General features: G+C 34.1%; 1 protein-coding gene across 12 annotated transcripts in view; it reads right to left on the minus strand.

Annotated features, from left to right (window-relative positions):
- The window catches only part of RPGRIP1L (RPGRIP1 like), an 80,927-nt gene that overhangs the window by 4,685 nt on the left and 49,214 nt on the right, over positions 1-27,028 (minus strand). For 11 of the 12 annotated variants that reach the window (XM_074839982.1, XM_074839983.1, XM_074839979.1 and 8 more), the window contains 5 exons: positions 25,975-26,152; positions 24,779-24,873; positions 14,113-14,296; positions 8,034-8,118; positions 936-1,069 (listed from right to left, as the gene is read on the minus strand). In XM_074839982.1, the coding sequence (XP_074696083.1) occupies positions 936-1,069; positions 8,034-8,118; positions 14,113-14,296; positions 24,779-24,873; positions 25,975-26,152 (676 nt within the window). The remainder of the gene's footprint in view (positions 1-935; positions 1,070-8,033; positions 8,119-14,112; positions 14,297-24,778; positions 24,874-25,974; positions 26,153-27,028) is intronic. The other variant, XM_074839978.1, reaches the window with a different exon arrangement.

The following is a 27,028-nucleotide window of genomic DNA, read 5'->3' on the forward strand; positions in this document are numbered from 1 at the left end:
ATTAGCTTGGCATTCTGCTAGGGCTAACTAGAAGTCTTGCTATTGCAAAGAGGACCTTGTGAACAAGGTGCACTGCATCTAGTAATCAAGATGGTTCACTTAACCGTTATAGGAGAGTAACTGTTTAGAACAGATATACTCTGAGCTTCTTCACTGAGCTCTACCACAATGGGGAAAGAAGATGGAGAGGAACAGGTAAGGAGAAAAAATGCACCACTAATAACCATGTCCCTGCTACTTTGGGGAACAGGAAAGTCTAAGCAAGAAAATATTTTCCTTCACTGTCTATGAAAGGACCAAGTAGCCTTCTCGAGTCTTCTTATCAGCATTATAAAAATGCTGTCATAAGATTCCACACCACCTACTCACCTCACCTTGCTTTAATGAGTCACAGTGAATCTGTTACAGAAGGATGCTTACTCTAAACCGATACCTAACCAAAGCCACCAGTATTTCATATTGTCTCAGATGCAGGTTTCACACGGAGGACACAAGCTTGAGGTACTCTGGGGGTTATAACATAACCTCAAATAAGATATGGACAACAGCAGTACACAATTACTGACATAAATTTTAATAACAAAATATATATTTATAGTCTTACTAGCATGAGGTATGTTGTACAAAATAGAGAATTATAGTAAGTGAACATGTCCTAAAAGTTCTTGGGTTTTATATACTAATACTATGAGCTGGGAATGCTGTTTGGTTTTGGTTTTTTTTTTAAAACAGATTTTAGGGAATAACCATAGTACACAGTTTTTGCAGACTTTTGCAAAAAAAAATGTGGAAGCCATTAAGTAATATTTAATAATTTCTTATTGAAACAACATCAAACAATTACTTGCACAGTAAAGCTTGCAGAGAAAAGCAAAAATTCAACAAATAATTTCTAGGTTGCAAAAGATTACAAGGAAGTAATCTCTAAAACTTACCATCAATATCTTGCTCAATAATATCTCTTTGCTTCTGGAATATCTCTCTCAAACTGACATAAGCGAAACCGATATCTTCACATTCAAGATCCCGTTCATCTTCTGGAGGATCACTGACGACTGTAAATCGTAGGCTAAGCAGAAAAAAAAAAAAGAGAAAAAATGAAAAAAAGAAAGAAAAAAAGAAGAAAAAAGAAAGAAAAAAAAGAAGAAAAAAGAAAAAGATGTTACCTTTAAAAAGGGTTGAAAATTAACTCAAAAACCAGAAAGAAAGGTAAAACACAACTTTAATTTATCAGTTAAGGATAAGACAGAACTCTCTATCAATTATATTCAACATTTTCCATGACAAGAATAGTCTGACTCTCTCTCTTTTAAATCTGCCCTCCTTCTTTAACATTATTTAGCAGTATTAGAAGGACATAGAGGTTGTAAGCACAGATCTGCAGGCTTATAGAATTGTTTGATTTTTCTCCCCCCTCTCCACCACCCTGTTCACATGGCAGTGACAGGCAGAGTAGTGTAAGTATTAAAGACTTTTTCACCTTTGAGACTTGTAAGTTTGTTTAGCTCAGCTGCTGAATCAACTATTGAAATCACTTAATTTCTTTATATTTACGCCCCAGAGGTAAAGATCAAGATTGTATTTATGCACTTTGAGGCCTTTATAAGCAAAATTAATGTATACAAAGTATCTAAAAATATAGGTAGGGGTTTTTTTGGTAGGTTTTTTAGTTTGTGTTGCTCGGTTTCTTTTTAAATTTTTAAAAACTTTTTACTGTGTTGATCATACCATGCAAATTATTTGATGAGAAGAAAGAAAAACAATTCATAAACAATAATGGAGGGTTTAGATTAAATGTAATTATGTTTTGTTGGTTAAAACCTTTTAATATCATAAGCTTGTTAAAAAAGTTCAACCACTTTAATTCAGTCAGGCCACATAAGATGAACCTGTACAATTATTTCAGCTTTGATGCAGAGCATGTTTATGAAGTAAAACTTTTCAGTTGTCCCCAGTTATGGTGCTTTATTTGCATAGTAGTTGGGAACACATTAATTGGATTCCTGTTGGATTGCATTAAACTAAACTGAATATGTGCTCCAGGAGTACCTACCCCTAATCCATTCCACTGCAACAGACGTTCAGTCAATAGGATCAATTAGTATTCTGAAGTCTCAAAATCATCCTAAAAATCTACGTACTGTGCATATCAAACCATTAGCAACTGCTTTGTGCTAGAGATTCTATGGTCTGCACCACTTGATAATTTAGGTCTAGCCTTAGTAAATTTTAAGCCATACATTTTCTTGGCTTTACACTGAGTGGTGTTGGAGACATGAGATAAATAATTGAGAAAGATAAACCGTATCAAATGTTTTCCTGATATCAGAAATACTAGCCATTTTCAATGAAGCAAGTATTTCCAAACACCAAGTGTAAAATATTTAGCTGAAAGTTATTGAGAATTTTCAAACCTCATTTAGATACTTGGAGAGCATATTCTAGCCAAGAACACATACCACAAAAATAATAGGAACCTAAAGGCAGTTCTCTCAAAATAGTATCTTTCTAATGTTGTCTGGCGTATTCATTAAAGTTGGACCTTACACAGCTATTTGTCCTGCACTTGTTCCCTCTGACCAATACATCTCATATTTTATCTTCAGCATTCTGTTCCTGTTTTACACACAAAAATTAACCATGAATACAGCTTTAATACAAAGGCCTTTGAATATCTACCGTGCTGTCTAAACACAGCCTGTTGGTCCATCCCAAACATCTAAGCCCAACAACTATACAAAATATTTGCATTTCTTCTGTGAACTTAAATTACACTCATTGTATCCAAGTATGGATTTTCTTTTAAACACATAATTCCAGTATTGTGCTGGAGCTGTCTTGAATTAGTGGCTTGTGTTGAGGCCAAAAACACTGAGACTGACAAAATGACAGGAATTCAGAGTGAACTACTTTTTTGGTATGTCTTGGCAATATTGTTTAAACTGTGAATGCTTGTGAGCTTTACAGCCTAAAAATGTTACAGTAAGCATAATTCCAAATGAGTAACAATCAAGTTGCATAAAATTCAAGTCTACAGGAAAGGATATCATAAACAAAACATAAACAAACCTTCCTAAAAGACTAAATGTAACAACAACTGCAATATGTTTTAATAATAGTTTATTTTTGTGCTTGGCTCTTACTAGCAAATATTTGTTATAGAAAATATATATAAAAATATTTGTTTGTCACTAAAAGCAGACACCTCCTGAAAATATGTGTCTTCAAAAAAAGTTTCTGGAGGCAAAAAAGGAAAAATATCACAGGTATTTCCAACAGCAGTTGGATTGATTGAGTATAATGCATCTAATTTAAGATTTTAGCACAGACCTAAGCAGCAGCAAAACTGCCAAAACTCAATCAAAAAAAAGAGAAATTCTTAGGTGTTTAAGATAAATATTAAATGAAATAAAAACAAATTAAAAGTTGTAAGAATAACTGATAAAATTGTTGGGTATTGGGAACAGATCTGTTTTGTTATGATTCAGTGTCAATGTTAAATCAACTGGAGAAACCAATTAATCTGGTGGATTAATTTTTATCACTTAAGGGTACCAACTACTACTAAAATTTTCACTAAAGCATAAACTAAAAGTAGGCCTAGTAAAATTTGGAACACTACCTTATAGCCAAAGTGGAGTCATTCATTCTGATCCACTTTCTGGTTCAGATCATATGCAAATATTTTACATAAATAGAACAAGCTTCAACAAAACAGATCAAAAGAACTGCACCTCTATAGTTCCAATAGGCCTAAAAGATTGTAATACTGGATTAAATCTTTTCTGCTAAACAGGAAGGAGGAGAGTTGAACTCTGGATCCCACGGGAAAACTCCAACTAGTAGACCGCGAGAATGATACCACAATCACTTTGACTTTTGTATTTTTAAAAAAATATTACAAATGCTTTACATTTAGAAAATATTTAAATACAATATGCAGTATGCTTTAAATTGTTTTCTTCATTTACCAAAAACAGCAAGAGTTTTGTTTTCACACTGAACTGGCTAAAAAGACACAGTTCACCTTGCTTTGGAACATACTGCACATGAACAGACTCCTCACTCGGCTTCAGCATTGAATGCACAAATGTGCAGCTAGTGTCCCACCTTACCTTAACACTGCCTCACTTATGTAAGAAACTTTAATGGAAATTGGAATATCAAATTCATACTAGGATTTCTTACATAAAGCTATGTAGTGCTCCTCTCCTGTATTTGTCTCTAGGATCCTAGACTTTCTCTCTAGCTCATTCACACATTTTATATAACACAAGGTATCAGTACTCACTTCCTTGCAGGAATCCCATGCCTGCTGACAGAATAAGAAGAAATCTTGACATCCTGTTAAAAGTACTGTGTAGGAAGATATTTGCTAGCCACTGCAAGAAAGACTAGTGAACTAAATGAAACTTGTCTGCTAATAAAGGGCCAAAAGAAATGTAGAAAAATAACTGCCTTAAGCTTAAAATGTGCTTTACAATGAAGCAGAAAAAGTGGACAAATATGTTGTTATGATAACACTTAAAGGTGTTACCGCCAGCAGGGAATTCAGAGTGCCTGGACAAAAGCTGTGATGTAGGCAAATTTGATTCCAATTCTTTATTCCAGAGATCAGTCATTTTTAGGCAGCAAGGAAAAAACCTTGTGTGTTAATATAGTATATTAATGTAAAGCTAACACTGTACACATGCTCTATAGTCCTATAACATGGATGCATAGATTTTGTTACTTTGGAGAACAATGACTTCATATAGTCAGTTTCTCGGAGTAACAATCATTTTCTCCCAAGAAATGATACACCTGTCAGGATCATCCCGGAAACCTCTCGCATAAAGCTGTTCACTCTTGTTATCACAGCAGGGTGACTGTTAGAAGAATGGATTCCTCCATTCTTCACATATGTCTCTGTTGACACTTGTCAGAAGAGCATATACTCTACTGCCAGGTCTGCAAGCACTGCAAGTACAATCTGGCATGAGGAATCAGGGAAGTTTCTCTATATATGACCTGAATTTCTACACTCTTTAAAATGCTCGAAGGCAACAGGGGACAACAAACAGGATGAAGAATAAAAGATAACTATGACACAGCTACAGTAAGTTAAACGGACTGCCAGAAATGCCTTCTGCTATTAATTGATTTAAAGACTTGAACATTTAAGGAAATAACTATGGGGTTCAGATGATAAAATAAAATTAAAATTTTGTATCTTTTTTTTTTTTGCAAAGTTTTAGAAATGTTAGTAAGTATGGCTTCCTAACATAAATAAGGAATGCAATTTGAATCCCTATTAAACAGAAGAAACAAAACAAAAAGACTACCCATGTCACACAGGACAGGTATAAGAAAAAGCAAGTGTTCTGACAAAATTTCCACATTGATGTTAGAGACACTGTCTGTCTGAAACCGTAAAGACAAAGATGCTGGTCAAAAGAGAACCATCTTTGTGGTATGCAACAATTACTAACCTAAATATGATTTCAAACAGTCTTCCTAGTCTCCTACTACATGGAATATTTTAGATTTTATATACTTTATTTCACAGCATATTTTCTTGAATAGAGAATATTCTTGCATTTTCTGTCACTAAAGCCATTTATTCAAATGTGGAACCAAAATCAATATTTCTAATAAACACTCACAATGATTCCATATCAAGAAATGAAATTGAAAGAAAAGGAAAATCAACTTTTTTTTGAAATCTCTTTTAATGAACAGTAAAGCCCACTCCCAACAAATTTTAGATTGGGTATAAGGAAAAATTTCTTCACTGGAAGGACTGTCAAGCACTGGAACAGGCTGCCCAGGGAAGTAGTTGAGTCACCACCCTGGAGGTATTTAAAAGATGTGTAGATGTGGCACTTAGAGACATGGTTTAGTGGTGGACTTGGCAGTGTTAGGTTAATGGTTGGACTAAATGATCCTAAAGGTCTTTTCCAACCTAAACAATTCTATGATTCTATGACATAAACATAATTTCCCATATAAATGCCACATCAGTCTGTGGTTTTTTTACTTGTAGTATAAACTAAAAGAGTATAAATCTGTGACATGCATTATTTTCAGGGCCAAGCTGCCTCCTGTTTCAGCTATAGGATTAGGCTATAGTTGCAGCTTTGGCTTAGCAGTAATTTTATGTATTATACTAATATCTCTTTTAACACCTGAGAATATTTATCTTTTACAAGTGACATTCATTAAAGTCACTTTCCATTTGGAAGACAAAACCAGCATGTGATTTATCTATTTATTTATGTTTTAATATAGACCCCGTCATTATGAGTATCCTTTTTAACAACATTTTTTGTAACAGGGAGAAAGTTCACCTGAAAACTTAATACACCGCTTAATATACATAACACATTATCTATGCTTCTGTAATCTGGCACGGCACAAACACCAACAGTGTCAGGCTAAACCATGTGCAGTCAATTTTCAATGATATTTATATCCTTGATAATTTGGTTTCCTGAGCTTTAAAGGATTAGTTTAGTTCAGTTCCTGTTTCAGCTGAAAAAGCTCTGATATTAGTTTGTAAGGCTTGTGATAGAAAACATGTGTTGAAGATATAACTAGGCCAGGTTTAAAATGCATAGAGTTGAAAACATTTGGTGTATAGGCAGAATCTTTCCATAAATTTTGTTTCTTGGTGGTCCTCTTGATAGGATAAAGTGGGGAACAGGACTACTGATGAACTTCCTGCCTTGCTCTTTAGTCAACGCAGAATTGAAATTTCACCACAGACCAAACTAGACACACCGATAAATGCAGGAAACAACCTACCTCCTAACAGAGGACAGTACCATGATGGCACATGTAAGATGAATACTTGTGTTGTGGGAAAAAGTTCACTGCTGTTATTTTACCTTATTTTTACCTTAGTTTTTTTAAATATTTAGTATAGATATCTAAGTACTTGTAGGTGAAATTGCAACCCACAGACTGGCTATTTTCCTTTGCTGAATTATCCGTCAAAGAATATTTTGTCCTCGGTGTTGTTAAATTCTTAGAAGAACATGTTTACCCACTCTCCTAATCTATATGGTAAAAAAAAGTCTTCTGCTTGCTTATTAAGTGAAGACTTTTTTTTTTTTTTTCTTTTTTTAAATCTCCAAACCTAAGAATGTTTTGGTATGATATTTCCATCCCAACAAGTAATCATTTCATGGTGTTCCATGCTCCATTCCAGTAAAACCTGTTCTCTGGCCAAGACATGAAAATCAGCTTTAGAAGGGAAATGGAATGAAGAGAGATCATTCACTCTCTTGCTGCAGAGTGAATCTGTGATTTGTGAATAAATACGTATTTAAAAGATTTACAAGTAACTTCTACACTTCAGGTACAATCAGCAGGTATTCTATTCTTCTGCAAATTAAATGCATCTTTAAATTAATAGTTGTTACATTTTAATGAAGATTGACCTTCAAGAGGAAGCAATCAAAGGATGTCATTGATTCTCTCTAAGTAATGTGCATGCTCTCTCAGTCAAAAATTTGAATAAGAAAAAAATTACTATTATGAGCTTGGACAAGACTAATTTATACTTTCTCTCATGTATTCATATAATAGCTGCCTGCTACATCTATGTGTGTGTATATATGGTTTTGGAATTCTAGGGCCAGGGAACACTTTCTGAAGCTCTTACACCCCTTTTAGTACTCTGAATTCAGAAAGCAACAGATGTATTACTCTACTATCAGGCAGATATGGGCTTTTCAAATTCATTATTGATAGAATGCTGATGACAGAATCTCTCTTTTGCAAAACAGTTATTAAAAAAACCAAAACCCAGCACTAAAAAAACATTAAGAGATGTTGCAATATTCCATGCTGCACAAACCTACTCAGGGAAGAAATGTAAACCAATTGCCACATCAGAATGTAGGTAGCATTTCTAGATGACACAAAATTTTCTCTAGTTAGTTAAGTATTAACTTCTCAGGGACACTTCCTCAATCAAGTCAAACAAGGCAAACCCTAAACATTATTTATGAAGACGTTTGATAGAGTTTTTCATCACTAATAAGTACCTGTCAGTATGCAGGTCTGGCCTTAGAAGGATAGACTTGAGATACTCTCTTCTTGCATCATTATTTGCCTTATCCACATGTATCACTGCAAAGCAAATTGAAATTAATATAATTAGTTATCAATTGTTTTTCATCTTTTAGAAGAATGAGAATGAAGAAAAGAACAAAGGAAAACAAACATTTCTTTCCCTTGTCTTTCCTATGGAAAAGCAACAATGTTAGAATCAAATTTGAAAGGTCATGTGATCTAATGGCGTGTCACTGGCAGGTTTATATGCACACTGTCAAAAAAGATACAAGCAGCATCTAAGCATGCCACATAGCTGTCATTTTCTGTTAATGGCAATAGCAGTCATGATTTTAAAAGCCAGTGGTCTTTATTGCTTTGTATTTGAAGTGATTTACTGCATTTTCTTCCACTGAGGAAGCTAGTGATAATGATAACGTATGGCAGAGTGCTTGTCCTTTTTGACAGCCTCAGTAATTTAATCCTCCTTTCCTGCCACAATATTTCAGTAAGAGAAACATCTAGACCAATGGACTGGACAAAATCCACAGCCTGGGGAGTGTGAGTGCTCTGAAAGCCTTTTATTGTTTTAATTTAAAATACAAACACAAGGACCAGCTTTTAATTTTTGCACCATTAATATGACCTACGATGAAAAATAGCCTTGGTTTGGAAAAAACAATAAAAGAATGAGAAACAGGATTTTAGGATATTCTTTAATAAGTTTTTGGGCACCTTATGTTAAGAAAGTAGCTGCTTTCTTGCAAATGGTATCAGCCTATAAGTATCAGTAAACTACTGTGAAAGATTATGAAAATTCAGGATGAGAAAATTGCAAAACCTTGTTAAAAGGAATTTTTTTTTTTTTCTCAAGTAAAAAATGCAGCTGAAAAATATTTCTCTAAGACAGAACTAGAATGAATATAACCCTCAGAGAAACAAACATAGCTCTTAGGAACATTTTTCATTTGTTTTTGAGGGCAGGAGGAGGAGCTAGAAATTTGTCTGTCTTTAAATTCCAACATCTTTAATATTCACTCTCTTCTAGTTACTCTGCCACTGTACTCAAAAAACCTCTTTTTCACTCTCCACATCACATTAAGGTTTCCTTTTCCTATGTGCTGACAGAAGTATTTAATGTATTTCACAATGCCTTCTACTATCCAAAATAAACTTATTTGTATAAACAGAAATTACCAATTCTACCAAGGAGCACAGAGTATTGGAATACAGGAGTATGAAAGAGAGATAAGCAGGCTCAAATCAATTCCTGGCAGAGGGATTTATTGAGGGATATATATATGCCTATAGAAGTCCTTCTAGGAAGCATACCTTCCAGAGGTACTGGTTCTCCAGTTTTTTTTTCCAAAACTGTTCCTCAGCTCTTACCTGGCCAGCAGAATCACTATTAGAAATTACTTTTAGAAAACAGCCAGTACAATTGGTATCTGAATCATTCAAAAGAATCAGCACTTCAATGCCTTTTTCCCTACTAACAGAAAGAAGAGCATTGTGCTCTGTCTTGGAATCCTTAGTTTCCACCAACGATAGTCTTACTTTCTTAGACAGGTTAAAAGAAGATGTTACTGCCATCTGCTATTCTTTTGGGCATGTGGATGACTTTCCACATGTGCTACTCTCATGGCCAAGTGCTCCCGAGGCCACCACAGGAAGTGATGGGGAGGCAGCAGGGAGACAGATGGACAGCCAAAGAACTTCAAAGGAGCTGCCACATCAACAGATTCTTCCCTTTCCCATAAGCATCCCAAATGGAATTTCCTAAGTTTACTAATTCTGTATTTAAACAATTTTAAATGGAAATTATTTACCAACCTCGAGTTCGAATTAATTTCACTAAATGGAAAATTCAGCACAAGAACTCCATTCAAGTCTGAGGAAAATGATTAACCATAGTGAAAAAGTATTTTTAGATCCTGATGAATAACATGCTTTCATATCACCCCTTAGCACTGCCTGAACTTAGAATTATAACATTGCTCCAAGGCACAGAACATCTTGTATTTCTATCCAATTAATTGCAAAAATAATTCAAATTAACTTGTGACAGCTTGCATCTAAAATGATAATTTTAAAGTTTGTCCTAAAGAAGCACTAAAACCTGAAGATTACAGTGACCCTGGAACCTTGATAAAAATCACTGCAATTCCAAACATTAACATAGCTGGTTCTGTTAAAGCATATTTTTTTCTTTTCAGAGTTCACTTTCTAACAAAATGAAATGACTATGTGATGAAGCAGAGTTTCACCACAGTGATGAATTAAAAATGCCTCACAGTGATGAGCTTTAATGGAGAAAAGGAATAAACACAAGGAAGTATAACAATGTTTTCTGATGCAAGGCCTTAACATTTTCATTAGAGTTATACTGAGGAATCTACCTTTTAGAATATGGATCTTCAGAAGTTTATTTTTAATAAAAAATAAACCCCATCATCTTTCCCCCACCTCCCCTTTCTTTGGTCTACTTACACTTGTACTTCAAGTTGTTCAAATAACCACCTGTTCACTCAAGAGAGAAAGTTTTCTGATTAAATGTCGTATAAAATATTGGCAAAAATTTGTAAATCTTTCTCTACTACTGCTGTCTGTTCTCTAGAACCACTGTATACAGTGATAAGGACACATTTCAGACCGTCTACCAATCTTTCTAGTAATTTTCTTGCCATCTCAGCATTTTCATAGTTAAATCTTCATATTTAATAAAATATGAACGCTTTTTGTTAACATTTATGAACTAGCCTCAGTTTTGTAACTTAAGTAATTGTGGCCCTGACAGGAAAAATATTTATTTTACTGAAATTAAGAGTCAAATATCAATAGATGCATTTATATATGAGAGAAACTGGGCTTTGTTTGCTTGGAGAAACATGTTTCCCTATGTTTTTCTGACAGTGAAACTGCCATTACGTTCACTTAAAAGCATATATTGTGACAGGACTGGAAATAAATAATTTCTGGCACACAAATTTTAAACTACATGTCCTGGTATGGTATGGTTGCCAGATGAAACCAGAACACTGCATTAAAAAGTTCAAACATGAATTCATTGCTTACTATGATCTGTAACACGCCCTGACATCAAAACCAAACCATACCAAAACAAACCCCATCAAAAAATCAGAATCCTTCCTTTCTACCAAATTACAGGACAAAATCATTGTATAAGCACAATTTGGCAAGTTCCACTCTTCTTTGAATTTATGGGACTGTACTGTTTGGAAGCATTCTTGGATATTCTTTCTACCACCAATGAACACAACAGCTCCTCTCCTCAGTCAGTATGGCCATCAGTAGATGTAAACACTTAATGTCATGGCAAATCAAGAGTTACGTAGTATAACCCTAGAGTGTATAAACCTCCCATTCAAGTTTCTGTTCCAGGAGCGTGCAAGAAAGAAAATGGTCTTCTAACTATTCCTAGTCAAAAAGTCATAGTCAAAATAAACAATTAATGTCAAGTTAAATGCTCTAACCACTTGTGAAAAGGGAAATACATAGGATTTTGTATGTCCAGATCAATGGAGTTCTACTATATTGTTTTTCAGCAAGATTCCATTAATCTTCTGTTATCTTACGTGTCAAGCAATGACAGTGAAGGATGTGCAAAGTTAAGTGAAGTTATAGAAAAACTTCAAATGTTTTTTAAGCAAAAATCTCATGGACCCTTCTGTATCAGTTAAGATGTTTTTAAAACAGTCAAACTGTTCCAGTCATAAAAAATATAAAATGTTTAATTTATAAGAACTAATGATTTTTTTAGATTACTTATGGACTTACCCTGATGTTCTCCATGCAAAAATCTACAGGACTATTAGTTTCCCTCTAAGCTCAGAGTAAATTTCTTTCTACCCATGCAAATCTCATTTTATTAAAGAAAATATTCAATTTACCTCAAATATTCAACACATTCAAATCTAATTAGACATGACTAAGAGATGCAGTAAAGCTATAGCAAACACACGTGCAGATTTCATTACTATTAACTGACTGGCTTTCCAACTGACATTATCAAAAAGCAGATTCATTAGGCTTTTTTCCCTCTACATGCAAAGCTAATCTTGAGTAGTAATTAGATGACCAATTATCTAAGCAAAACGCTGCAAATAACAACCATATTAGTATTATGCTGCAGAATACAGTCCTGAAGCAATTTAGACCAAAACCACCTTTTGATATTGATTCGTTAGGATATTTTAAAACAGTTCTATATTTGATACTGAAGCAGCAAACAGAAAAATCAAAGTCATGAAGCCAGGTTTTGACTAGCAGAAATAATATGATACAGCAATACCACACTGGACAGCCTTATGGATAACAGTCTCTACAAATCATGATACTATTTTCAAATATCACCGCTCGAAATACAGTTAAGTTTCATAACTGTCTTAAGAGTCTGAAATTTCATTCTGTATTCGTCACAACTTTGCTGCATTTTGCTAGTTTAACTTTGCAGAGTCAATACTTAAAAAACTAATATGCTTAGACCATACCCAATATACACAGGAATCAGAATATTGTGTAAGAATTTTTATAGCCTTCTGAATGCTTCTTATGTGCAAAGCAACGAGAATTCAAGAAGGAAGAGAAATTAGAAGTGTTAAATAGCTTTTATTGGCTTGTGGTGTTATTTCAATGAGGTTTTAAAAAATTTACTTCATTTTTGATTGCCTATCTAGAACATCTGGAAAAGTGTTTACAGCAGCTAGCAAGATGAATATTGTTCAGCTCGTAAAAAGAGTTCTTACTTATCTGATACCACATTTAGTATATGCCAGAAATCTCATTTGTTTGAATGGAAGAAAGCCTGAGTGAATGAGAGTTTGAAGTGCTACTAATTTTTGTGGTGTTTTGTTTTTTTTTTTTTCCCTAAAGCCTTACAAAGATTACTGCCTTTCTCAGAGTCACAGAAGTTAACACATTGTGCCCTGTCCTGTCGTCTATATTCTCTCTCAAATGGGCAGTACCACTACAGCGATGGTTGATGGGACATCTACGAGGGATTTCAGTCTTCAGCTATGGGGTAATCCAATAGTTTGTAAGTATTAGGAGGATATAAGTGAGTAAATTCTTTGGCAAATCTTCTAAAATCAGGTTTCTAGATGGTAGCAATTTTAAAGATCTGACTGTGACACCACTTTTGCAAAGCCACTATTACAAAATTATTTTTAAAAGAATGCTTAATTTGAATGCCTGGATTAATGGTGTGTCGCAAATAACAAACTGATTCACCTGCTCCACGATACTCTCAGCTAAAAATGCAATACTTAAAGTTCAAGACAACATAAAGCACTCAGACTGAATCTTAAATGAAATAAGACCTTAACAGAAAAAAAAAGTTAATGAATAATTGAAATACTATGGAATAGCTGGGAAAATAATTAACAAGAGATTTATCAATTATTACAATAGATCTGTGTATGCTATTAGTGTACATCACATTGTGTATTGACATCAAATATTTTCAAATGTTCATTTATTAGAGAAGAGCATATGGAACATGCACGATTAAGTATTATGAAGTAAATAACAAAGTATTAGTATTAAATATGGCTGAATAATTCCCTATTTCAAAAAGTTCTTATTCAAGAAACACAGAGTATTCCCAAGTGATGATCAAGTCCAATTACATGTCTTCTCTTTTCAACTGTATTTTAGTTGTACATGGTTACATGGAATGTTTTTCTTTTCCTGTATCATCATGTACTGATAGAGAAATCAGTTCATCGTGTTCTTTTAAAAGGAATACATAAATTTTAGTTATGTATAGCCTAATTTTAAAATTTATGTGCTAGCAGCATATTTAAATATATTGTAATGTTACTATTTCATGCGCAAGCCTACTTCAATAATTAATTTCCTACTTGATAATTGCATCCGTACCTCATTTAAAAACCACCTCTAATATTTCCCCAAAAACTTGGGAAATAGACAATCGGTACAGAGACAAATGCAACTATAATATGTAGAGGAAGAAGGCTTTATTAGCAGGTATTTTCATAAGAGAGAATTTAATAGAAGAAACAAGCCTGCTCAGGAGTACGCCATACTTACCATTGCTATAGTTATAGTAAATCCTCTGACCACTTGTTGGTTTTGGAAGTGACAGTGGGGTCTCCTCTGCAAGAAAATTGTATAATCTCCATTCTACAAACAGCTGCTCTATTGTTTCATCTGATGCAATTCGTGACTCAGTAAGACCAAGTGATATAATTTCAATCCGGATTTTTTCAGTTGCCTATTTAAATACAAAGCAAACACATAATACAAATTATTTTGTGTTTCTTGAAGTGTTTCACAAAACTAACATACATGTAAATCATTGGCTATTTTGTATGATTAACACTGATTGATTGATTTTGACATAGACACAATGAGATTCTAAAGCCCCAGGGTCTCTAGCTGAGAAGATTGATGCAACAGATGCTGATTTACATTCAGTGTTGAAAATATTTTTGCAATAGTCGTACTCTGCTGGAGGAGATTAGGTTAAGGTTATCTTCATGTACAAATCATATCTGAACCTCAAATTTCAGTTGCCATTATTTTTAGCTACACAGCAAAGTCATTTGTATCTTGATCCTATAGCTGCTTGAAATACTCTCAGTAATATTAGGTACCAAAGCTTTCCAAATGAAAGAGAATTGTTACTCAGTGCCTACTGCAGACTATACTACAAGAAGTTCAGTAAAAATCCATCAAGTCACAAAGTAGTTAGGCATGCAAAGTAACGTATTTATATGGAATTCAACTTCGTATACTGAACTTTTCTAGTTAAATCAAATATACATTTAAAAATTAAAATTAATAATCTGATAATAAAAGTAATATCCCAATTGTTCTTCACCAGAGCCTATTCTTATTATCTCTAACTAAAATTACATTTTTCTGTTGCTTATATGAAATTGTTTCATACTGTTCGGCAGAGTCTGTATTATTTGTGTACAGATAAATTTTAATAAGGTTTACGTATTTAAGTAGGAATGTCAGACTCCACAGAAAGAATCACAAATATTTCCCTAGGTAACTCTGTAATTCAAAGAAAGAAAATCCACTATACTTTCAAAACTGGACTACATAGGTGAGCATTCAAAGAGCAAACAGAACACGCTGGAGTTCAGGAATCTAAAAAATATATTTTTTTTTTACTTCTTTCCTTTCTTTTCAAGTTCATAACTTTATTAAAAATATTTCACCTATATGGAAATATTTCGACAATTTTTGATTGTAAACTTAAATCACTAAGTAATAAATTATACAAAAAAGATTAGCTTTCTAGATTCAGTGTTAGAACTGCAAGTCAATGTTCTAATTTATTATGGAGATAGCTTATATTTTTTCCAAGCAAATTATATAATTAATCAAACTGAAAAGCAGGTGTATCCTATTGTAAAAATATCCATTATACAGAACAATTTCCCTTGCTGTCAAGCCCTTTCAATATTTGATGAAGTAATTTTACCCCCTCCTTTCAAAAGACATTTCCTTTTATTATGTATCCTAAGACACTTTAACTAAAAACCCAAATCTGAATATTTCAATAAGGTTGTTTTATTATTCAGTAGATTCATGGAAATTTTACTAGGATGACAGAGAAAATTCCACACCATTCTGTCTCCACTAATACAGGTACACGGCTTCAGCTGGCAATATTACTGGGATTAGCATAGAATGATGAAATATTTAAAGGAAATTTTTTTTTCTAAAATCTAATAAATCAAATGACTGCCAAATGTCATTAAAGTGATGGTCTTTGACTTGAATATGCTTTTCATATTCAAATTTGAAAAGAAAGAGATGAAAGCCTGGAAAGGTTACTCAGTTTCAACTAATAACCTCAAGCACTCTACATTCACATGCATAAAAAATGAAATTGGCTCTATTGTCTAATTTTACTTCAGAAACAACTCTTTTCTTCTTGCATTGAACAGATGTATTAGCATCTGTATTTAAAGTGATATGCTGAGTGGTTTTGTTCGCCCCGAAGTATTTAGCAGCTATGTCAGACTAGTTTGTACACAGACAGTAGTTTATGAATCAGGTCCAAATACAATATCCTGTATTATAAAGTATTCCTTTTACATATCTTAAAATTTGTTTGACATATTTAACAGTTGTAATTGCATACTGTAGGCAAAGAATATTACAATTTTTCAAGGACAGCAGGGTAAATCCAGGTCTTCTGCTTTCTAACGTATAAGGAAGCAAATTTCATACAATTAGAAAATTGCAAGAAAAAATAATAAATTACTTTAGAGCTTAACAGTCAAGAATATTTTAAGGCTTGGTTTTATTAATATTAAACATGAATTCCATATATACAAAGGAGAACACAAGCTGATTAAAAAAAGATATTTACAAATAAAAAAATATAGAACTGCTTAAGAACAGCATAGCTAGCATGTCGTATTTCACTACCAATACAAAACCGCTCGTATTATGTAGCCACGCTGAAAATATATGTAGCATCCAATATATGATAGAAATTAATTTTTAAACAGCCATTTATATTTCTATGATGCAGAGTGAAGTATGTTATTAACTATTTTCCTAAGTTGGTTTTTTTAAGCCTTGGTCTCATTTATTAGACGTTATTCAAATGAAAAATGGATAGTTTGGCATGATCAATTACTTCCCACAAATCATTCTACTTTGATGGGAATAAAATTAGTCTTTACATTTAGTAGTTGAAACAAAATATGAAATTTCCTCTAACAGAGAGACTGGACACAAGTATTTAAATAAAGAATACTAAAAGCTTTTTAAGATTGTCTCTGAGAAACCAGTTCAGTGCTTTTATTTCAAGTGAGGAAAACAAAACATGGGCAAGATACTCAGTCTATGTCAAGATCCTTTCTTTACCATTTAATATTGACTCTTTATAATTAACACTACCCAGAGATTTGGAAGAATCACTGAACTCCTTTAACAAGCTTTAGGATTAGGTTAAGCACTAAATGCATTGGACGTTACATCAGAATTTGAAGTCTCAAAATAACTTTTCTCATCTTTCTGATTTCTGCGATTAAAAAACCCTTTTTTAATTCCATAAGAAGTCTTGACTTCTGTCTTCAAGAATCTGTAATTCTATATTTCAGTTTCCTTTTTGGTCACAATAAAATGCTAAGATGTGGATGTGAATAATGAAATTTCAATTGACTCAAATGGTCCACAATAGTATCCCACCGAATTAAGTGTTTTACACAAAAAAAATTGTGCTTTCTGCACAGAACAGCAGCATTGAAAATGCCTTGCTTATAGGAACAATGTAAACAACGTTCCTATTTTTTACATCCACAGTTTTAACTAATATATTGCCCTTGAAAAACTCAAAATAAATTAAACTTAACCTTAAAATCAACTTGAATCCTATCTTTACCAATGCTCAAAAATATTTATGCTTTACTCCTTAATATTTTATGTATTTATTTCCACAATCTACTTACTCACTTGTTCCCTTCTATTTCTAGCAGAGACCATCAGATAAACTATATTGTTCAATAATCACAATTATCCATTTGCTATCAATATGTCGATTACTAGCAATATTACTTGATTGACAAATATATTCATTGAATGAGAAATTATCTTCTTCCTCTATCAAGTGCCAAATTCCTGTGATCATCCTATTAATGTCAGAAGAGAACTGCAAAGGAATGCTATTGCAGGAATCTCAATCTAATGTAACTGTTCAGACACATCTTACATATACACATAAAAATACATATTATAAAAAAATATTATAGTCCTTAACTGTATGCAGTGACTCTTCATGTTAGAAACAACATCTTCTGTTTTTAGATTTTCCCCACAATGGTGTAGATGTGAGAATAGAGGGATACAGAAATGCTCCCTGTTCCTTCTCCAAATGGATGGGACTTACAAAAGTGCACGCACTTTAGACTCTCCTTAAGACCTGGGGCAAAGAGATCTCTCCTTGTTCAATAGCTCTTTTGGAGTCGGATTTACTGTGAAGGAGGTGAGGGCACATATAATCTTCCCCCAGCATCATTGTTTTTGCCATGTGGTAGGAGGAGAATGCAATGACACAAGGTTAGCACCATAATAAGGTTCAATGCAATCCCTTCAACTCTGTCTAAACACACTGAACAAAAAACTTGTTTGGGTGAGTGGTGGGGGTTTTTTGGTAGCTACAGCAGTGGCCCCCTGTGAGAAGCTTCTCAAAGCTCCCCCGGCTCCAAGTCAGACCCGCCTTTGCACCAAGGCTGAGCCAAGTAGCTGCACTTCTGCAATAACGTATTTAAGAAGGGAAACCTGGGAGGAGTGGTGGGAGCTGCCAGGAGGAGTTGCAAGGAGAACATCTGTGTGAACACCAAGGTTAGGGGAAGAAAGAAGGAGAAGGGGGGAGGTGGGCCAGAGCAGAGACTCCCCTGTATCCCACGGTGAGACAGCAGGGCCGCCCCCCACCCACGGGGGTCTGTGGTGAAGCAGATACCGATTTGTGGCCTGTGGAGAACCCCACACCGGCCCAGGTAACTGCATCCAAAGGAGGCCAGGACCCCATGGGAAGAAGACCCCACTGTTGTAGTTCAGCGCTGGGAGGATTGCAACACGTGGGGGTGACCCACATGCCCGTGGGCGTGACTCATGTTGGAGTTGGTTTGTGGAGGACTGACTCCTGTGAGAGGGGGACTGTGCTTGAACAGGGGAGGAATGCCAGAAGTTTTCCCCCACCCCGAGGGGAAAGAAGCGGCAGGACTGACCACAACCCCCATTCCCTGCCCCCTGTGACGCTTGGGGAAAGGAGTTAAGAGATATGGGGAACAAAGCTGAGCCCGGGAAGAAGGGATGGGTGAGGGAAGGTGTTTTCAGGATGTGATAATGCTTCTTATGGTCCTACTCTATCTGTTACATGTTGTTGTTGTTAATGTCTGTATTAACTTAATGTTCCTTTTTTCTTCCCCTAACGAGTCTATCTTTTGCCTGCACCTTAATGGATGAGATCATCCCTCCTTGTCCTCACCTCAAGTTTCTGGGTCTTTTGCTTCCCTCTTTCTCAGCACTGGTGGGGAAGCATAGAGTCAGCAGCGCCTTTGCTTATTTTCCCCTTCTCAGTGCTGGGAGGGGGAAGGGAGGAGTAAGCGGCTGTGTGGTGCTCAGTTGCCCTGTGAGCTCAAACCACAACAGTGACAATGAGTATGTCCCTGGTTGGTGCCATTTTATCTACTGCAAAGTCCAAATTCACCATTTGCAGAGCATGAATTCATCTTTAATAACTTCAAAGGCATGAACTACTTGCTGCAGCTTGAGACAATTCAATAATTAGATATTGCATCTACTATGCAAAACTGTAACATATCCATCAACGCATTGATTTTTTTTTTCCACAAAAGACATTTTCTAATTCAGTATAAAACACCAAGCATATTAGAAAACACTGAATGTGAGGGATGTGAACCTTTCTCACTATGAGACTCAACTATATATCTGAAGAGTCACATTTGCACTTTGCTCATAATATAACTTTTAATGACTTGAATAATATATTTTCTACCCTTCAAATGGCTTGCCTTCCCCAACCTTTCTGAAGAATAAACATAAAGTTGTTCAGTGTTTCTCCTGAAGCTGAACTGTTTTTAAAGATTTGGTTTTGCAACTTGCCTGTAGCACTGCCTCAGCTAAGAGCTTTTAAAGATAAACTGTTTCTAGGGATGGATAAATACAAAAAGCAGATATATCTGGAGCTATTTGACTGGTGAGACACAAACTTCCTCAACTCTGAGTTTTATTTTCTCCCCAAGAAGTGGGGAAGGCTACATAAGCGATATTGTTACAGTCCTGAACTAAGCTACACCCCTCTCTACTGCAGACTGTCTCAAAGAGGAGTATTAATTTCTTTTTAGTGTTTAAATACTCACCATTGATTATACCACTAGATAAAATAAAAAACAAATACAAACTTTATCAATTCTCAAAGCCAGTTAGCTACATCAGTACCAACTAGTCACACAATTAATTCAAAAGCTCTGTAAACTTTAAATTGCCTTTCATTTCAACAGAAGTATGATCCTTAAATAAGCATAAAAAATAATTTCTCGATAAAGAGGTCTTACTCTGAACATTTTTGTTATGCTAATACACATCAATATTTAAGATACAAAAATAAGATGAAATAAGTAGCAGTATTACGTAAAAAACTAAACAAATATAATAGGATTTCTGCTTTTGTATATATCTATGCATGTATTTTTCTATATGTACATCATAGACTTCTGGTTTGATTTACAAAAATAAAATTTAAAAAACTGTATTTGAAAGTTAATCCATTTAGAAAAAACCAAACCCTTACTATGGGAAGAAAGCATAAGTATCAGTATGGCATTTTCATTTCTTACGAGTGCATCTGTAGCGAAAAAAACCCCATCAAATTGCACAGTTGAAACACACCTGTTCTTTTTATTTAGATCTTTAGTACTTAACATTTGATCCTGTGTTCTCCCCCACCATTATAGTATTGTTTGAGGATAATATAGACATGCAAAAATGAATGGAATTTGATTCTTTCTCATATTACCCACAGTGTGAAAAAAATTATGCTTGATGACATATATCGCAGCTAAAACTCAAATTTAGTTTCAAATGCCATCCTTTGCTTTTTAGACCTCCAGTTAGAAAAATACTCCTTTCTACTTGTAAAGTCACCATAAGTTACTTCCATGTCAATGAGCTCTGATAAATATATCAGAGTAAGCAACTGAGGCGCATTCATATTCATAACCAAAAATATATTACCAGCTAGGTTAAAAATGGCTCCTGTTGATACTTTTTCTATGGGTTTATGCACTCAGCCTTAAATCTGACTTTCTGCTTTAAAACTCATTAGTCAGCATATTAAGTTGTTACCTAAAAAGTAATTGCTTACTTAATGACTTAAGATTCTGTTGTTTTGAATCATTTTAAAAGCTGGTGTTTGAGGGGTTTTTGGCATTATTTTCCCCTCTTCTTTCAGTTCTTCTATCAAGAAGAATGACTTGTAGTACACGCTTGTAATTATTACTTCAAAGAATATTTGACAAGTGCTAGAAGTTGTAAATCCATCATTTCAGTGTACTGCCTATTCAAACTGCTGCCATCTCAAACTTTATCAGTGGCAAAAGACAACTTAAGTCCTTCCTGGATTCTTCAAATTTTCTCTCTTTTGCTTTAGTTTCTGTCTAGTAGTGACCACAATAGCAAACAATCACCTTAAAGATGAAGAATGGCAAATGCTCCTTTTCAATCTTAGATCCATCAGTAGTCTTTGAAAATACTGACTCTAAAAGCTTTAATAAGTTACTTTTATCTTACTCCAATAAGACAGTTCTGTTTCATGAATCTTATTTGTTTCATTAAATATGCTGGTGCAGCACTTCCCCAATTTCTTATAGAGGAAAACCACAAAGGAGCCAAGGTTAGAGCCAGACAAGACTAAGAGAATACAAAGGATTAGTACTTCTGGCACAATTCAATCAGGCCAACTCAGCAACACAGGATAATACTAAAATCCTAAAATTTTACTTCTCTAAATTCAGATTAGATATTCACAGAACAAGCTAGTTTAAGAAAAGCATTGAGCACTGCGAAATCTCCCTGAAGTACACCAAAGGTACTCAAGTCTTGCAGAAAATAGATGTAAAGAGAAATCAAGTCAGTCAGAATTTAACATTGCAATACAATGTCCAAATGATTTTCTCGTTTTTCAATGAATGCAAATATGTCATATGAGGAAGTGCACTATTCAAGTAATTGTACAAAAAAGACATAATAAAAGGAAAAGTATTTATTGCGTTGCTATACATAAGCTTTATGCTTTACATCTTCCCACCTATGCATAAACATGTTTCATTGACCAGCAGAATCACAAGGAATTGGTATTGCTTTTTAAAGGTGTTTAAGAGAGATTTTCATGTCAAAATTAATTAGACTCTGAGATCTTAATTTACAGAAACTGATAATGACAGTTTTTAATAAACTGCTATTGGTGCAAGATAATGCACTCACAGCACCTGCAACAAAAAGAGAGACGTAAACACACCTATAGAAAAAAACAGGACCTCCACCAAATAAATTGTTTGTGCCAGTGCCAGTAATTGCCCTATGGGCACAATTTAAGACAACTTGGAGGCTGACAGCAGTAAATTTTATTGTGATAATTGAACGCTGTATTATGTCCTATAAGGATAAAGTGTAGACATGAGGGTGAAAGGAAGGAGGAGATGGAAAAGATTTTAATATTTTTTTTTTTAAATATAAAGACCATGCCGAAGAAAATGCAAATTCCCAGTTTTGATGTCTATTTTGAGGATCTGAAACAAGGCTTTTAATCAATGTATTATACATCAAATTGATAATGTTAACTTCTGATTATTCAAATGTATGAAATATTCATAGAGAACTGTCCAAACTTTTACATTTCTCAGACTTCTTTTCTCTATTAATTATCATGCCTGGAAGCTTTTTAGTAAAAGCAGCAGCCATCAGCCTGACTGAACCTGACAAGCTAGCAAGGCCCAATTACACTGGCACTCTGTGGCACTTTGATGTACTGGAAACGAAAAGAGATAGGGGCAAATTGTATAGCACATTATGTTAATGACTTGATTTAATCCAGCCACTAAACTTTATGTAGCCTGTTAAAAAAGATGCTAACACTAATTACGCCACTTTGGAAAGGAAAGAAGGGGACAAGCATTTCATACCGACAAAGTGAAGCTCATAAATGTTGTAAATGAAATGAAACAAAATGAAGTAATCTATGATTAATTATACATCATAGACAAGAAGAAAAGAGAAAGAAGCAAGTGGTACAGCTAAGTACTGGAAAATCTGTTAGATACCCTTTATGATCAACATATCTAAGAAATAACCATGAACTGTCTAATTTGCAACATGCAAAAAAGAAACAGTATGATCTTAAATGGCTTAAACAGTTTGGCATACAACTCAGATTTATAGGATAATTAGCATAACGATCTCTAAAAATCACAAGTCTTATTTACAGTGTTTGACTACCAGCAGGATATTTATCTCAAAAGATAAAAGGCAGTGATTTTTAATCTTAAAAAAAATACAAATTCAATCACAGTTTTCACATGATGTATTCTATAATTAACCCAAGATTTCAAATATACCATTGCTTATTTTTAAAATCCAATTTGTATCAAACAAGTTACCTTAATACTTGATAGCTTTTGTTATCTACCCTTCTTGAACATGCACTTTGTTACCAGAGGAACAGATCAATAGACAGAGGTAGCAACTAATGAACCTGAAATGAATCTACACTTAAAATCCTCCCAGATGTGTTCTTAAATAATTTTGATAAAATAAAATACAGGATGAGTAGAAACGTATAGATCAACTGTATTATAGTTTGACTTCATGGAGATGAGTAGCAGTCATTTTAGTTCTTAAAATTACAGGCGAAACAATTTTTTAACATTTACATATAAGCAATGCAGTTCTGTCTTTAAAAGAACCTTCTGTATCTTTCTGCAGCATATATATGTTATAGGATTCCTAAATCCCTTCTACAATCTTTTTTTAAAAAAGGAGCAATATTTCTTATACAAAGCATTGCTTCTTGTTGCTAGTTATTTGTAAGATTCCACACAGCCTTGAAAAAAGGATTAAAAAAAAAATCATCAAACTACTTCTAGCTTATCACATTGCAGAACATTAAAAAAAGTTAAGACTGCAAGGATATAAAAGTACATCTCTGGTCCTTTAAAAGAAGGCTAAGACAGACCAAAGAACTACTAACCGTTAGAAGTATTATAATCAATTTTAAGTGCTAGTTTTATATTTTTTAAGATTGTTCAGTCAACGTTAGATCTAAAAGTATGAAATGTTCGGGTTTTTTTTTAGAGAACTACTGTTCAAATCAAAGTTTCCAAATTTGCATTATGCTGTGTTATTTTGTGTCTATGAGTTTATGCTCATTAATTGCTGGTTTTAAGAACAAGCCAAGAGAATATCCTTACCATACACGCCCACAAATAACAACAGAAAAAGAAGTACGCTGAAGTGATTTGGTACCGTACATGTACAAATTTTCTTGAAAAGTGATGTTCAGTTCTAAAACTGTTTGGAAGTCAGGAACAAAAGATACATATGTGGATGAACTAGAAAAATAAATGCAAGGTTTGCATGTTGTTAACTTACGTCAACCTTACGTAATTGCTATTTCAACAACATTCAACCAAATTAACAGACTGGGATGAAACACAGTGGGTAGCTAAGCATTGAAGGTTTACTACAGGCCTTGACAAGTGAAATTATCCTCCCCTTCCTCAGAAAGCACTGGAAGAAGCAGAAAAGCACATTTTCCTCCATAAAGGCAACGGGTAGGACTGAACAACAAGACTAAGTTCTTTAGACATTCGTGTTACAATAGTTATCTTTCATTAGGGAGATTTTCTGCAGGTCTAAAATTTGATTTCAGATTGGAACTAATTAGAAATGTCTACTTCTAAGTGTGTATGACATTAAGAGAAAAAAATTATAAACACCTATAAATCACATGCACCATACAGTCAGGTTACTTTTATTTTTTTCTGTGGAAAGGTGTTTATTTGAGCTGGAAAGAGGAAAACATACATTCGTTGAAAATGCCTTAGAATCTGACCTTAGATATAGCAAAGCTACTCTTAAAGGACATCAAGCTTAAAATATTTTTCTTACGACTTACCAAATAATTGCCATAAATACTCTGCCTCACCTTAATATTCTTGGATACTGGACTTGAAACAATACAGTCATCGCTGTCAGTTATTGATTCAATGGCATCATCTTTTTGTCTATCATCTTGATCTGCTAAAAAAAAAAAAAAATCAATGTAATTAAAAACCCCTGTATTTGTAGTCCATCTGAGACTTGCTGAGAAACCTGATAGCAATATATTTGCTTTTCTAATAAATAAAGTATAAGTGCTAGGTAAATCTTCTCTTCCTTGCAGAAGATTAACACTGGCAAATCAATGACCTTTCAAGTCATCTAAACTGTATTTTTTTCTGATTTGCTAAAAAAAAAAGTAATATTTCCTAGATGAAAGTTGATGAGTGGAATGATATAAGCCCTGTGATGAACTGAAGTATGAATAACAGTTAGCTTTATATAAGAATATGGCCTGAATTTGTGGATTGCCTCTGACTAAGTTTAACACCATGCATATGTAAAGAAGATTTTCTTTTAAAGTAGTTCTGTATGCCAGTGGATTATTTCCTAAAGATTTCAGGTCTTTTTTCTCTGGAGCAAATTACTTATAAACACAACAAGAGCTTCAACATCATGTTTTTCCATTTTTTCTAATGAATTCTTATGCAGAAGCTGCAAACAACTGAACATAAAATTTTAGCATCCTGCCTGTGCTTTTACTTTAAACTTGGTATTGTGGACTTGGTTTATTTCAATGATAAACAGTTTAAGCTTGGGGGTGGAACAGGATGACCCGGCTTCTATAATCTTTAAATAAATCTGCCTCTAACAACTTTATGTCACAGATGTGATAAGACATACTACCCCTCTCACTGTCTGAAAGGATTTCCGATATCAGCATTGGCTGTTATCCGCAGACAAAAGGAGCATATTCATTAAAATAGTCTTTAGAACAGCATAGTTCTAAGGGAGAATATAAAGACATTTAAAATAGAAGCCAGGTTTCCTTTAATATTTTATGAATCTAGGTCAGATACCAGATTTTTGCATGCAATTACAATACAGTTTCCATTTGGGAAGAAAATAACACCACCATATCCACCACCCAGCTTCAGCTATAAAGTACACCAGAATATCATTTCTGTCATGAAGCTTCTCATAATGAGGCAGCTCCCACTGCTCATAAGAAATGCTTAAGAAAATGGAAAGAGACAGAGATTTATTAAGAAAATACAGTTACTTATTCAGAAAAATGAATACCTTCTGGTTCCAATTCCTCAGTTATTTCTGTCTCATCTCCAGAGGTAACTGAGCTTTGGTCGGCCAACTGCCCCTCTGACAGATGCGAGAGGTCTTCTTTTTCCTGTTGAATTTCTTCAGCCATCTCCTTCACCTTATCATCTGCTAGCCTTTCTTGTTTAACCTCATGTACCACACGCTATATAAAAATAGATAAACTTACAGTCTTTATAACACTCCTTGAACAGTCAAAGTTACTAAAATTCAAAACTTGAAGAGTTATGGCTCACATTCATTATACATAGCCTTTAAACAATTATATTGCTTATGCAGTGCAGGAAACAATGAGAAGCTGTCAACTGCAGTAACAAATAATTGATACCGTAGAAAGACAATTTTCTAACAATGTATATTTGTGAAAACATAACCATTATAATCATTTGGTACCTGTCAACATATATACAGCCTGTTAGATTTCCAGATTCATTTATATTTCAGCCCTTTCAGTTCTTCAAGACTCAGTTCAAAAAAACCAAAACCAACAAATCACCACCACCTTACTCAGTTAGCAATTTTATAATTTGAATTATACGATATTTTCTGTTTCAAAACCAAACTAAAATAATATAAAAAAGCATCAGCTTTGCTACAAAATACAAACATGTTATCTAAGGTAAAAAATATTTAGTGCATAACTTTGAAGTAATCTTAATCCCTTCTTTCCCTTTTGAGTACAGTTACATAAAATAATACCTCATCAACGGATATAACATTACAGACATGGAAATCTGCTGGAGACCTATGCATTATTTATTATCCAGCAATTCTCCTCTAGGACTGAATTTTCCACAGAGACACTGATGCCTCACCTCCTACCCTCAGAATCCATGAGACTTCAGGTCCAGTTTTGGAAAACCCAGGTGTTCTGTGGACAGCTGAAAGTTATTTCTATTCTAACACATTTGGAGCCACACAAAGCAAAGCAATGTTAAACACTTAAGAGCCTTATTCTATAAATAAAGTTTATGCTTGAAGTTTTCAAGTCGTAGAAAACTGACTTTATGTCTCTTATGCT

The sequence above is a fragment of the Strix aluco genome, chromosome 14 (genome assembly GCF_031877795.1).
Source record: "Strix aluco isolate bStrAlu1 chromosome 14, bStrAlu1.hap1, whole genome shotgun sequence".
Lineage (NCBI taxonomy): Eukaryota > Metazoa > Chordata > Aves > Strigiformes > Strigidae > Strix > Strix aluco.